The 13,728-nt window shown below is 43.2% G+C and overlaps 2 protein-coding genes across 2 annotated transcripts in view; both read left to right on the top strand.

Moving 5' to 3' along the window:
• ptpn12 (protein tyrosine phosphatase non-receptor type 12) overlaps positions 1-9,137 on the top strand; it is a gene marked incomplete at its 5' end in the record, with an annotated part of 39,727 nt that extends 30,590 nt beyond the window's left edge. The window contains 6 exons of the mRNA XM_083907312.1: positions 857-1,046; positions 1,522-2,467; positions 6,151-6,222; positions 7,128-7,181; positions 7,503-7,586; positions 8,225-9,137. Coding sequence (XP_083763438.1) covers positions 857-1,046; positions 1,522-2,467; positions 6,151-6,222; positions 7,128-7,181; positions 7,503-7,586; positions 8,225-8,286 — 1,408 coding nt within the window. The 3' untranslated portion in view covers positions 8,287-9,137. The remainder of the gene's footprint in view (positions 1-856; positions 1,047-1,521; positions 2,468-6,150; positions 6,223-7,127; positions 7,182-7,502; positions 7,587-8,224) is intronic.
• A 3,472-nt stretch (positions 9,138-12,609) lies between these two features.
• LOC310942082 (uncharacterized protein) overlaps positions 12,610-13,728 on the top strand; it is a 32,742-nt gene continuing 31,623 nt past the window's right edge. The window contains exon 1 of the mRNA XM_083907367.1: positions 12,610-13,259. Coding sequence (XP_083763493.1) covers positions 12,650-13,259 — 610 coding nt within the window. The 5' untranslated portion in view covers positions 12,610-12,649. The remainder of the gene's footprint in view (positions 13,260-13,728) is intronic.

The raw sequence follows: 13,728 nt of genomic DNA, 5'->3' as shown, positions 1-13,728 counted from the left end.
ACACAGAGAGAGAGGCAGCATCATGTGCTGTCAGTCCCACTCTGGCTCTTACTTCAGTCATGTGCTCTTGATTCAGCACATCACCACATCCTTTCACCATCTTTCTCTCTCTTTCCCTCTCTGTGTGTGTATATAGTATATATTCACATGTGTATATATACGTGAATGCATACTCTGTGAGGTGGAACAAATATCTTAATGTATAAGTTTCCATTGTTTTGCGGCGAGCTTTTTGTCGCAACCTCCGCATCCTGTATGTGATCCACCCACACACACTGTGTGTATACATCCGTGGTTTTCTGTGTAGATTGTGCTCGGCACTTTGTCGACGAACGAAGAATAAACATTTGGTTTTTGCCAATAATGCCTTTCGTATGTGATGCAAAATGGGCGAAAAAGTACATAATTCTATTTTTTTAGGGGAGGCAAAGTGCTCATTTTCCTCTTTAAGTATGTTTGATTCGATTTTATGATTTGGTAAATGAACCAAAAATACAAGACACATTGATCCCATTTGGGACATTTGTCTTAGATTCTGCTGAATTAAACTTAAAGTGCTGATTCAGACTTGGATTCGCTTTTCAGTTCATTTTATATGAGCAGAAAACACACCGTATGGGCTATAACTGTGTGATAATTAACTTTGAAGGACATCACGTTTTCAAATTCTGCAAATCCTCAATCCTCCAACTCCCCATAATGAGTTGATTTAATCGTCACTGTTTCATCATGAGACGGAGATTAATATAAACATGAGTGTTCAGATGTTTGGAAAATGTCTCATGCGAGTGTGATGAAATTATTGCTTCTTTTAATGCTTCCTCAAACCTTTTCTCTCTCCCCCCGATTTGTCCAGTTCGCAGACAGAAGGTGACGTTAAGGAGGAGATTCTCCAGCCTCCGGAGCCTCACCCCGTGCCTCCCATCCTCACCCCGTCGCCCCCCTCGGCCTTCCCCACCGTCACCAACGTACGCCAGGACAACGACCGCTACCACCCCAAGCCTCTCCTACATGTCCTGACCACAGCGCAGCAGAACGAGTCAAAGGTGAGTGTATTGTATATAAACTATTTCAACATGCAGATAAATAAGTAAATAACTGCCAGATATTGGAAGTTATTCTGGAAAAATGGGCAAAAGCAGGACATTTTCTAAGTAAGCCAAAGAAAACCTTTTGAGGCTTATGTGTTAAAGGGTTAATTTGATTGTATTTATTTTATTTTCTTGTTTAATATCATGGGCGTAAACAGGAAGTATCCAAAATAATGTAAAAAAAAAATTAGATTCAGACACAGTGAAATACACATAAGAGCATAATATGAAATAACAACACACAACAATAGATTAAATATAAGACTTTCTGTATTAAGATTATTTGCTTTAGAACTCTTATTTTATCAGAAGGAGGATTTAAAAAAAGGATCTTTCTCATGTACTGAACATCTATTGCACTGATTTCTAAATATCGGCATTAGCCAGAGGAAATTTCTCGCCCTCTAAGTACACTTTTGTTTCCTTTCAGAATAAAGGTGTGGACCAACAGCAGAATCAGTCAGAGCCCAGTTCAAACAATCAGACCAGTCCCTCGGAGCAGAAGGACCAACGCCAGGAACAGCAGACCCAGGTCTCAAATCTGGATCTCAACGACAACTACAACAACAAACTGTCGTCGGCTAAATCAGAATCGGGCCAAAACCAGACTCAGACCCCCTCCTCCCCACTCTCCCCGGGCGTTGTTGAATGTTGTGGCGCTCCTAGGGTCGAGAGGAAGCTCAGCATTGAGATTAAAAAGGTGCCGCTGCAGGAAGGACCTCGCAGCTTTGACACTTCCTCCTCGATGGGAGGAGCCGGCACTCCAGGCAGCCCTTCGACCAACAGCGCGAGCATGCTGCAAAGAAGCCACGCCTTCAAAGCGCGCTCGGGCCAATCCTTACTTTCGTCCAGCTCCTCACTGTCGGAAGACTCGGGCACGGAGGGAGGCGGAGGAGCGGAGGGTCAAGCAGACGGAGGCGTCCTCGTGCGACCGAACCATCTTCCCGTGAAGAGCGGGGAGAAGGGGGAGGCGCAGGGAGGGGAGAAAGCGGAGGCGAAGGGCGGCCACGCCACGTGGGCTCAGTTCTGCAACAGCCCAGAGAAACAGTACCAAAAGACCTCCTCCTCTTCTTCCTCCTCAGACCGCGTCGCTCCCTCGTCATCGTCCTCCTCCCATCTCTCCTCCTCGTCCTCTTCCTCGTCCACTCCCGTTAGGACTGCGCTGAGTTTCACCAACCCCCTGCACTCCGACAACTCCGACGAGGAGGGGGACGGTGAGATGACCGAGGTGAAGGAGGGCTACCGTACTAACGTGTCCACGGCGACGGCCATGGTCACGACGTCCTCTCACCACGGAGACCAGCAGCCGGTCCGGAAGGTGCTGCCGATGTCCATCGCCGGACATAGCACTCCGTCACCATCGACGACCACAGCAAGTATGTCAATCTGCCACACACTAATTGAATGACTGCATCTAACTGCTTCAGCTAACTGGCTGCTTTTCCCCAACACCATCGATTAACACAGCCAATGAATCTGAGAGTTACTTTGACAAATTAACTTCCTTTGTGGAGTCCTTTTGTTTTGTCAGATCAGAGGCCATTTCTGTAGTTTTTATTAGAGATAGTCCGATATGGTTTTTTTCAGGGCTGATATTGGCCGATAACCAATATTTGGAGCCAAAATGTATTTCTAGTAAATTTTGAATACACTTAACTTTAACGTTTATACTTCAGAGAGGCTTTTATTTATCCTCAGAAATGAGATTCTGCCTCATTCGGACCAGGTTTTGATTTCCATGGGGGAGAGTACTAGTCCTGACAAGGTTAAGTGTTACAAGTACAAGTTTCACACGCACTCGCTCACACATGCCCTGCTAGCAAGGCGCGTAACGCTGCTGACTCATTGCATGTCGCAGTGACAGGAGTTGGCAACGACGACACCCATTAGTGTTTGTACAGAAATATAAATGTCAGCACTTAAGTGACAGAGAGCTGGTGACGCCCCTGTCCTATCTGATTGGGATGTCGTTAAAATAAAGTCGAAATAACTCATCTAACAAACACAATTACAATCATTTCTACTCAGCGTTCTGGTCAGGTCGTACGTTAAATGCCTCTAAGTCTCTATTATCCACGCTCGCATGCGTTACGCTCAGGGTAACCACACGGTCCAGTCATTTTCCACGTCAGTTGGGGTTGAGAAGTTCAGACAGACCACATGCTTAATGACAAGTCGCATCTTGTCAACACGCTTGCTACATGAGCGCTAGCGCTGAGTAAAATCAGCGCTCGCGAGGCAGGGAGGGGGAAAAAACACAAGGAATAAGAAGCAACAACAACAACAGAGACGGGAGAAAGAGTGAGCTACTTTCCAGTGAGTCTCATATTAAGCATGACTGTGTCACTAATTGGTTGGTTCTGCAAGGAATGCTGCAAACACTAGCAGGCAAAACATCTGTCACAACAACAACTCTTCTCTGTCTCTCTTTCCACTTGTTTGTTTGTCAAAGTGGGTGAGTGTGCAAACGGAACGAGAGACACGTTTTTGTTTGTGTTTCCTCTTTCTTTTCAGCACAGTTGTTTTGCGTGGGAAAAGTGTGTGTGTGTGTGTGTGCATGTTGGACGGTGAAGGATCAACCCTGCATGATGCCGTCGTCGGTCACATGTGAAACACGCACGCGTTTGTGCACGTTGCTGATTTGAGCGGAGCGCAGTGTCACACGTTTTTGCAGCGTAGCCGCACCGAGGTTTTGAGCTTCTCTGGATCAAAAAGAACCTCCTCCTCCTCCTCTTCCCTTTTTTTGATTTCAAAATCAAGTGATTCTGAAATCCTGATTCTTGCTGTGATCACAGAGGTGGATTGTACTGGACTTGGCTTTGGAACGGTTTTGAACTCTGGATGAAATAACTGCTTTTTTTTATGTTTGGATGACGCTATGAGGAGGCATGATGTGATGATGACGTGAACTTTTAGTTTACCTTACATTTGATTTATTTAATTTTGCTATGACATAAAGGTCCAGTATGTAATAATCTAATTGTGAGACCGCTCACCGCTCCCTTTCTTAAGTGCATCAAGGAACTACGGTGGCCTTTGTGTACCAGAAATGATGTTCTTGCATGGTAAGCTTCCACCTCAAACCATAAAACACAAGTGATGGCTGTTTTTTTAAATGCAGGCTGCTCTAAAAACAAGATGCAGTCCTCCGTAAAGCCATACCCTTGCATAAAGTGTGTATAAAACACTTATTCTCAGGCTACAAAAACCAAACAATACTATACACACTATTGGTAGTGTATTCAATTTCTAATTGCTAATAAACCCTTTTAAATATTATACACTGGACCTTTTTGAAATGTGTCGAGCAACAGACCTGACTCCTGATAAAAACCCAACATAAAGAACGATTGAAGAGGAATTTATCTCAAGCATAATTTTGAAAAATCATCGATTCGTAGAGTGGGACTGCACCACACTGTTAAAAATGTCTTTGCAGGTACAACTCAGGTAAAATCCATCATCACTGACATCATTTAGACTTCCACAATGAAAAATTACCTGTTAAATGATCAAATAAACTTAAAATAGTTTATTTAAAGCTCTTTTTTAAATTGTCTGGCATCACACATTATTGCTCTCCTCAAGTCAATTCCAGTATTTAAAACCAAATGCAGAAAACCTTTGGCCTCACACTCACTGAAGTGGTCCTTTGTGGGTTTGCTTGGCTTCTCTGGCTCATCATCATTTGTTTGGGCTGTGGTGGGGCTTTGTAATCAGTGATGACAAAAAAGCTGCTAATGCTGCTTGTTTTTTTGTTTTTAATTGGTTGCAAGAATCTAATGGTCGCTTGTTGACGAGGTTGCACTGAGAAAATTTGCCGCTTTGTGTTCGGTTAAGGGGGAAACGCTGGTGGCTGCTTGTTTTTTTTAATCACTGATTCATTCCTGTTTTTCTTTTTTCAATCCATGACAAACAACTGAGATGGAAAATAGAAGATGGAGCCTTATGATATAAACCTTACACAGTTAAAATATTCTTTATATCTATACGCATTTACACCTAATCTATGAAGAAGCTTGACCTTCATATGAACAGTGGCGTGTCCTACAGACAATAAAGTCAGTGCGCCCTCTGCTGGTTTAAGCACATCATGACACTTTCCAAGTCAGCATCAGCAACATAACATGTTCTGTAATTTCCTTATCAACACAAATCTGACAGAGAAATCTGTAATGCACTGTGTTTATCTGTTTATGTAACAACATGAAAAGGACATATATATTCAAATCAAATCTATGATCTATGTATACCAATCGTTTACTTCTTTGAGAGTACATAAACAATGGCGTTCAAGGGAGAGAATTGATCAAAACTGTTGATGTTAAAACCATAGAGTTATTGTGAATGACTGACAGTGAATCATAAGACTTCCAGGAAATGAGGCTAAGAATATTTATAACAGCAGGCTAATGTTCAGAGTGGCTGCGTAAATCTCAGCATAAATATGACTAGGGGTCAAAAGACAGATTTTTTTAAATGCTTTTTAAGGAGAACTGAAAAAAAGTTATTATTAGAAATAAATCAAGAAGTGTTGACCTGAGTTTATGGTAAACGATGGTGAAAATTATGTTTTCTGCTGCAGGAGATGAACAAAGACAGAATCATTTTACTTCAGAGTGTCAAATAATTCTCAATTTAAAGAAGATAGGAATCCAGCGGGTGACACTTAAATGATATAAACACGGCCGTCTGGAGTGTGTCACAGCTTTAGTCGTCCCATCAGAGTGGGTATATATGTGTGTATATACATATATATTTATATATATGTATATGTATATACATATGTATGTGTGTTTATATATGTATATACACACACCCTCTCAGTTAATATCATTTTTTATATATTTTCTTTGAAAGCTAATGTGTACAATTAAGTTATTTCTCACTTTATTGGAACACATCCAGATAATATAGAGTTTTAAAATAAAATTTTTGTGTTCCTCTCTATCTTTTTTCCTCCCCATCATCGATCTGTCCATCTCTCTTCTCTCTCTTTCTCTTTGTCCTGTTTTTTTTTAACATTGCTTCTCATGTGACTTCTAACCTTTTAACCCAGACTGCTGGGACAGCGACGACTCCCCTCCCCCTCTCCCCGCGAGAACCCCCGAGTCCTTCCTTCTGGCCACAGGTGCGTTTGCATTGGTCACAGATTTCTCAGGTGTGTTTCCAGATGCTGTGGATTCAGTGACTTCAGTTGCCCCAGGTCCATGTTTTTGGTCAAGATAACGGAATGAAAACGAGGATCAGTGATTGTGAGCTTGATTTACATTCAAAACAAAAAAAGGTGGTTTTGTTGTTGCTTGAAATCAAATCTAATCTTTTCTTATTTGTGCTTTAAATGAACTAAAAGTGGGTAATAACTTATTTTTAGAAGGAGATCCTTGTGAACCGTGGCTGTATCAGTGTTGCAACACTGGAGGGCAGCATTAGCTTCTCCACAAGTGCACGAGTGGCTATTTTTTACTGCTGCAGGGTTGATTTCTGTGTGTTTTTCTGTGTTCAACAACGCCTCATTACGTCTCAAAGACACGACTTTCTTTCCCAATTGAACATGGTCTGGTCTCCCCTCCTGCTGTGAGACAGAAAGATGGGAGGAATTGTTGGAATTTAAGAGGCTGTGTGATGAAGGAGAATTGACAGAGTTTGAAAAGCAGTGCCTGACTGTGTGTTTTGGTAGGGACGAGCTGATTCAATACTGGATATTGGTCCTATACTGGGCCAATATCACTTGATTGGATATGGAAAAACGGTAATAGTATCTGGTATGAGCCCTAAACCGGATAACATTTCTGACTCACGGCTGGAACATTAATGGTTAAGGTGTTTAACGGAGGCAAAAAAAGATGTCTTGCGTTGATTTTAGGGATAAGAATTCAAGTCTGTGATATTGGCGTCAGTATTGGACACAAACAAAGGGTTATTGTACTCTGTGTGTGTGTGTGTGTGTGTGTGTGTGTGTGTGTGTGTGTCTAAACCTTCTGTACGTGCGTATTTTCATCTCCCTCTCACTTCCTCCTTTTCTCACTCTTCCAGACCCTCTGGACGTGAGGACGTCGGCCTCGGCTGACTGGAGCGGCTTACACACAGGTATCTGCTGTTTCTTGTACGCGGTGCCTTTTGTGTTCTCGCGCTACGCTGAGAGATATGGAAATGGAGAGAGAGAATACAGAGGGAAACATAGTCTGTGTGATGATGCCACTGCCAATGAATTGCTTCAGTAGTTTAAGAGAGGGTTTGTATGTGTGTGTGTGTGTGTGTGTGTGTGTGTGTGTGTGTGTGTGTGATTGTGAGGACAATCCAAAAATGGAATAAATGTGTAACTCGGTTGCCGTGTTTACAGACGCGTGTCATTTATAGATCGGCGCTTCCACCCCATTGACCCAATGTTTGTGTTTCCCCTGTGTGTAGACGCATCGGACCGCATTAAGAAGACATCACCGGTTGACCCTGCGTCGGCCGGCACCACAGCAGCAGACAGCAAGGCAGACTTGGGTGGGTAAGTCTGTCAGACTTCATGATTTCATCTGTGATTTTTCTTTCGGAATTCTTCTGTGACCGCTCTGCTCCAGTGTTATTTTGTCAGGTTTCTATAGCTCGACTCTCTGGAGGAGTAATTATTGTCCAGTGTGTGCAAATAAAACCTTAGCTGACCAACACAGATGCTATTAATTTCATAATTATTGTTGTTTCCCGGGATCTGTGGCTCTGCTCTTGGTGACTGGAACCTTAGCTAGCTCCTTAGCTTAGAAAATGTTTGATTAAATCACATTTAAGAAGCTGAAATCAGAGAAGAAGCTGATTATTGATGATCAGGAAAGTTTTGTGGACTTGTGGATTTGTTTCAGCCCAAGTTCTAACCATAGACTGTTTATACAAATGAAGATCTGAGTGTTGTGGTTTGACAAGTCGCAGTAACAGTTAGCCGCTCTTGACAGGCTATGGGAAAATGTGCCGACTTCTCACTTGATTTATTACACCAGAAAAACATTTTCCTGAGTAGTTTATGTTCTCATTTTAGTAAATTATGTTTACTGTCACCCTGTGATTGAGCACTGTTAGTGAAGACTATGAATTTCCAGTTTTGAATGGTTCAAACCCAGCTAAGAGCTTCCCTCCTCCTCTTCTTCCAGGGTTCGGTAACCGCTGCATCCAGCCTAAAGGCCCTCGGGAACCCCCCCTGGAGTGGACATGATGGTGCAAGTCCCGTCTGCCCCAGCCAGCAGGCGGCGTCCTCACCTGTCAGGAGGGTGAACTCTGCCCATCTCACCTGGCTGGTCCAAAAATAACTACAACAAAAAACCAAGTTGATCGATGCTACACAAACAGACAGACAGACGGACAGCACACGGTTACATAGACGCTCCATCTGTGTAACTCTGTGCCAACAGCTTGTCAAGACTGAGCTCCTCCTCCTCTTCCTTCTCCTCAGTCCTTCCTTTCCAGTGCCACTGTGCAAAAAGCAGAAAACAATTGCTGTTTAAGTGGCTTGTCCATTTTCGAACAAAGCCTGTATTTTTCCCCTGCTCAGCTTGCTGATGTTAGAGGTTTTTGACTTCTGTACACGCTGACCTGGGATCAGTCAACTTATTTCCCTGTTAATGGTAAAAGGATCATTTTTTTTTTTTTTTTTGTGACTTTTTTCTCTCTCTCTCTCTGAGCTGTAGACACATCACAAAGATTTGTTTATTCTTAGACTAAACGAAGAGGAAGGCAGGTGTGCGTGAGCCTCGCAAGCTAAGTCGGGAAGCGCTAACACTTTTTGTTTCGAACCAAAGCGAGAAACTGTTGACGCCGTCTCGAATCAGACGAGCCGCTACGGGGGGGTTCTGAACTCGCACATCTGCTTTCCCTCTTACCGAAAGAAGACAAATCTTCAAAGCGAAACCTTGATAATCTGTTACCCATGATGCAACCTTTTTCTGCTAGGTATGTACAGGTTTCCCGGGTTCTCTCTCTCTCTCTGTCTCCTCCTCTCTCTGTGTGCTGGTGCTACATGATGGAGGATCATCATAGAAACGGACAGATTAGAGAGCAACATTCATTCTTTCCTCCCCCCCCCCCCCCGGTGATGTCGGCTCTCGTCTCTCGCTCTTTCTATGCCGATCTCCGTTTTATCAGAGTCACGAGGCTGATGTGCGGGGTTTGGTCGTCGTATTTCAGAGAGAATCGTGGAAGAAGAACAACTTACTATCGTGTCTCTGTGCTTAAGTCGGACGATGTTCTTCCTGTTGCGTCAGTCACGCTAGAGTTAAATAAATAACCTTGAAGCACATCGTCAATGACCATCATCGGCCTCGTGACTCTGGTTCTCACTGCTGGGACCATGAGCCTGCCTTAGTCTCCAGAGAAAACGGCCTTAATTTGGCTTTTCTCTCAAGGTAATTTCCTCTCTTTTTGTCTTTTTTTTCAGGCTTCTCCTGGTCTTATCTTGGGACACATGATTGCTGTTTTATTTAAATTTTGTTTTCGCAGCCTGTTTGTTTATCTACTCGCAACAATCCAGTGTTAGGAAACGTATGAATGTCACACGCATCACCTGTGGATCTCGGGACAGATTCCAATATCCAAACACAACACAACGTTGTGTTGCTTTCACCTGCCTCTGCATTTGTGAGACAAATCAGACCCAGAGCAGCTTAGGGACCCAGGACTACTGTTTATCCAGCTCTCTGCTAACTTCTCCTTCACTAGCTACCAGACGTATACAGTATATGCATTTTTTTTTATAAAGATAAAGAACTGTACAGGGCAGTTAAGATATATAAGTTTTTGTTTTTGCTAAAATATTCTTATTAACAGAAGATGTAAAAAAGTCTGATGATGACGATGATGATGATGATTCCTCCCTCCCTTTAGATCTGTAAATTATTTTTGCTTCTGTCAGATATGTCAGGGTTTTTATTTTTTTCTGTTTTGAATTCTATTCTTTCAAAAAAGGTCAGCAGATGATGAAACCGCCTGGCCTCCTTTCAGACGGCACCAAGCGGGCTTCTAATGAGATTGTAATAATAATATTAATGACGATGATGATAATAATAACGGTCGTTTTTCTTTTGTAAATGGTATTTTAAAGTTATTTTTGTATACACGGTCGTTTGTTGCGTCACACCTCCACTCTTTGTCCCTGTCCTGCTGTCATCTCACTGTTCTCCTCGTTCTCTCTCTCGCTCATCTTCCTCCTTCCTCTTAACTTGTTTTTAAGAGGTTTTAACTTTAGCTTTCTGTTCAATCGTCTATTCTTCTCCCTCAGCCGCACACTCGCCTCGATCTCAGAAAAGAGCCCACCTGTGCCTTTAAGAGAGAGCCCGCCCGTCGTCCCTCGTCGCCCTCTCCTCCAATCGTCATTAGTGGCATGAGCGTGAGTGATATGATTCGCTGCTGCTTGCTCATTGCCTCCTGTGGGACTCTTATTTAGCCACACCCTTATCTCCCCCCTGTCTCACACACACACACACACACACACACACACAAAAGTGTTTGTATGTTGCAGAATTCAATCAGTAAAGATGAACGTTAAGTAAAAAATACGCCTCTTTTTTCCCTTTTTTCATAGGTGTGTGTGTGACATAGACCAGGTCAGGTGGTTCGTAAACCACTTTTCTCCGAAGCCACACAAAAGCAAAGTTAATTAAATCCTCGTCTCCTGTTGCTTCATCAGATAATGTCAGTCACCAGTGACTTTGAAATGAACCTCCACTCCTCATTAGTTTCAATTTAATGTGTGCGCCTGTGTTCTTGCACTTGCAGCATACTGAGGACCAGTGAGGGTTTTTAACCAACAAAGTGAGGTCATTTTTACGAAGTGGGGACATCTCTCACTTTGTTTTCATTGAAATCACTTCCTTAGGTTGTAAACATTAATTTTTGCTCTGGGATCCACCTGCAGACATTTTATGGTACTGCACCCAGTAGTTTATAGATGTCATTCATGAAGTAGATGTTTGTAATTGTGTTGATTTATAAAGTGGAAATTCTGGTCCTCACTTTGTCAGCAACCCGGTCCTCGGTATGCAGCAAGTACAAGAATATGTATGTGTGTGTGTGTGTCTGTAGTAGGCCGTAAAGGCTAATTTTGATTCAAACCTGTTTCTATGAGGACTTTTTGAGTGTTAAGACCTAGTTTCAGGTCCATTACCTTGACCTGAGTGGGTTGAGAGTACACACACATGCTAATTCAACACTTAATTAATCATAGCAGGTGGTATAAACGCACATTAGCTCACACCTTCAGGGTTTCACATTAACGTATTCACTTCACGTGACTCTCCGTGCAGCCCAGACTCAGCAGGTGAGCGCACACTCAGTAAATGTGTATCAGAGTTCACATATGTCGCAACAAATGCTCATTTTCACATTCATTATACTCAAAATGCGTAGTTCATTTGATGCACAGGTGGTTTGGGTTGGGTGTGTCTTCATTTTAGTGTCATTGTGATGAAGAAAATCACTTTTTTAAAAACCCACATTTTTGACATTTTAAGCCACATGAGACTACAGTCACACAAATAAAGCAGAAAAACAAGATAACTAAGTCAAAGGGCTGTTTCATCCATTTTTTTCACTTGGTCAAATAGACCAAACTCGACCTGTTATTTATTTATTTATTTTATTTTTTCAGATCTTTTACACTTTCTTTGAAGGAAGTTTTTCAATCTTAACTTCCTCTGTTATTGTGGGAATGACACATGATGATCAAATAGCACATTCATCTCTGTAAATTAGTAAAAAAAAAAACATGTATATTCTTTGGGTGAAGCGGCCCTTTAACAAATTGCAATTTGTCTTGCTGTCCTACAAGGTTATACAAGTCAATAAGTAAAGATGTTTCAGTTGCATCAAAACGAACAAATGTGGATTTACACTTCAAAAATACCAGCGAATAAATCTAATGCATAACTACCACTTACTGTATGCCCTTCAGACACAAGACTAACATTTCTCTGATGTTAAATATGTACATAATGAAGCAGCAGTCGGCCTCTCCTTTACATTTTATGTATGATGTTCCCTTTACTTTACCCACACCTGATTATATATGCAGCATTTTCATCTCTGCAACACATACACACACACATGTGTAGTATACATTCTGCCAGATCTTAAATGGGTCATCTCACAGTTTTCCCATGGAGCTGTTATATAATGGTTTATAGATTTATACGATAAATTGAGTGTGTTAGCATTAGCAAAAGCTAATTAACTAATTAATTAAAGTGGAGTATTTCAACTTGATGAAATAAATCAAGTGGTGGACATTAGATGTTTTTAATCCAACTTTATATTCAGCAGAAAAAAATAAACAATATTTGAACAGAAGCTGAAGCTTTTACATACTGGACCTTTAAATACAGTATCTGCAGGCTACAAAAACAGCAGCTTAGCCCCGCCTCTCGTTTTTCCCTCCCTACCTGTCAATCACGCATGGGCCCCGCCCACCAGTGACCGCCTGTCACTCCAAACAGGATCCCGCCCCCTTTTGCTCGTCCGCCTGCGAGTCGCACAGAAACAGCAGCGACGGCCGTTGGGGGGGGAAGAGAGTAAACAGACGCCTCAAGATGGCTGACTCACTGGGCTCCGCTTCCCTCACTGGAGCTGCGGCTACTGCGGTAGCGCCCGCGGTCGCGCCTGTGAAAAGCCCGCACGTTAAGCCGACCGAGGCGAAGGGAGCCCCCGATAACCGCTCCCAGTCGTCGCAGGATTCCAACCCGCCGCCGCCGCCCAAGAAGGTCCGAGTCGATGAGAAGAGCGTGAAGCCCAAGAAACTCAGCGGAGTGGGAGGCAACGGCTGCGGGAAAGAGAAACTCCAGCAGCCCCCGAACAAGCAGCAGCAGAGTTACGGCAGCGGCAGCACGGCTGTGTGGGGCTTCAGCGCTGGTGGGACTCCAACACCGACTAAAGTCTTAAAACAGAGCGATTTCTTCCTCCTCAAAGCGCCTTCGTCCACCTCCAAGAAACCAAGTAAAGACAAGCAGCGGGAGATGGACAGGGACAAGACGGGCAAAGGAGGCGAGGACGAGAAAAAGAAGCATAAACTGGTGTTGACCTCCGCACCCGCGAGTAACGCTAGCAACAACAACAACAACAACAACACGGACGCTATCGGCAAATGTAATTACATTTCTGCGGTGAAAAGGGAGAATGGAGAGGTCACACTGCCACCCAAAGGTAGGCCATTAAACTCCGTTTCATTTGCTTCAAAATACACTAAAAATGTGGAGTGGATAGTTAAAGTTAGTGCGGTGTTTTTGTTTGTCACGAGTGGGCAGGAGTTGGTCTCCTCGGTCTCTCGGGACGTGAACATGTGCACCGCAGTCGTGTCTGCTTCCGAATTCGTCTCGGACGGTCCGGGTTTCGGATTCAAGTGGCACAGAATACCGACGTGCTGTTAATTAACCACGTTTGGTGACGTTAACGGTGAGTTTGGAGGCTGTAAAGCCCAGCTTAGTGACCGTTTTGCGTGGGTTTGCGTTGGCTCGTTCACCCGCTCGTGAACCCTCGAGATGGACTGAACCAGAGAAGCAGTCTCGCGACCTCCTCGTAACTGCTCTCGTGCTGATGCGGAACTGTTACGTAGTTAAGTCTTATCGATTAAACATAGCGCATTTCACATGCTGTTAGCTTACACACACACACA

The sequence above is a fragment of the Microchirus variegatus genome (genome assembly GCF_963457635.1).
Source record: "Microchirus variegatus genome assembly, chromosome: 20".
NCBI lineage: Eukaryota > Metazoa > Chordata > Actinopteri > Pleuronectiformes > Soleidae > Microchirus > Microchirus variegatus.
Note: the sequence above shows the minus strand (reverse complement) of the source record. Positions and strands in the feature narration are given on the sequence as shown.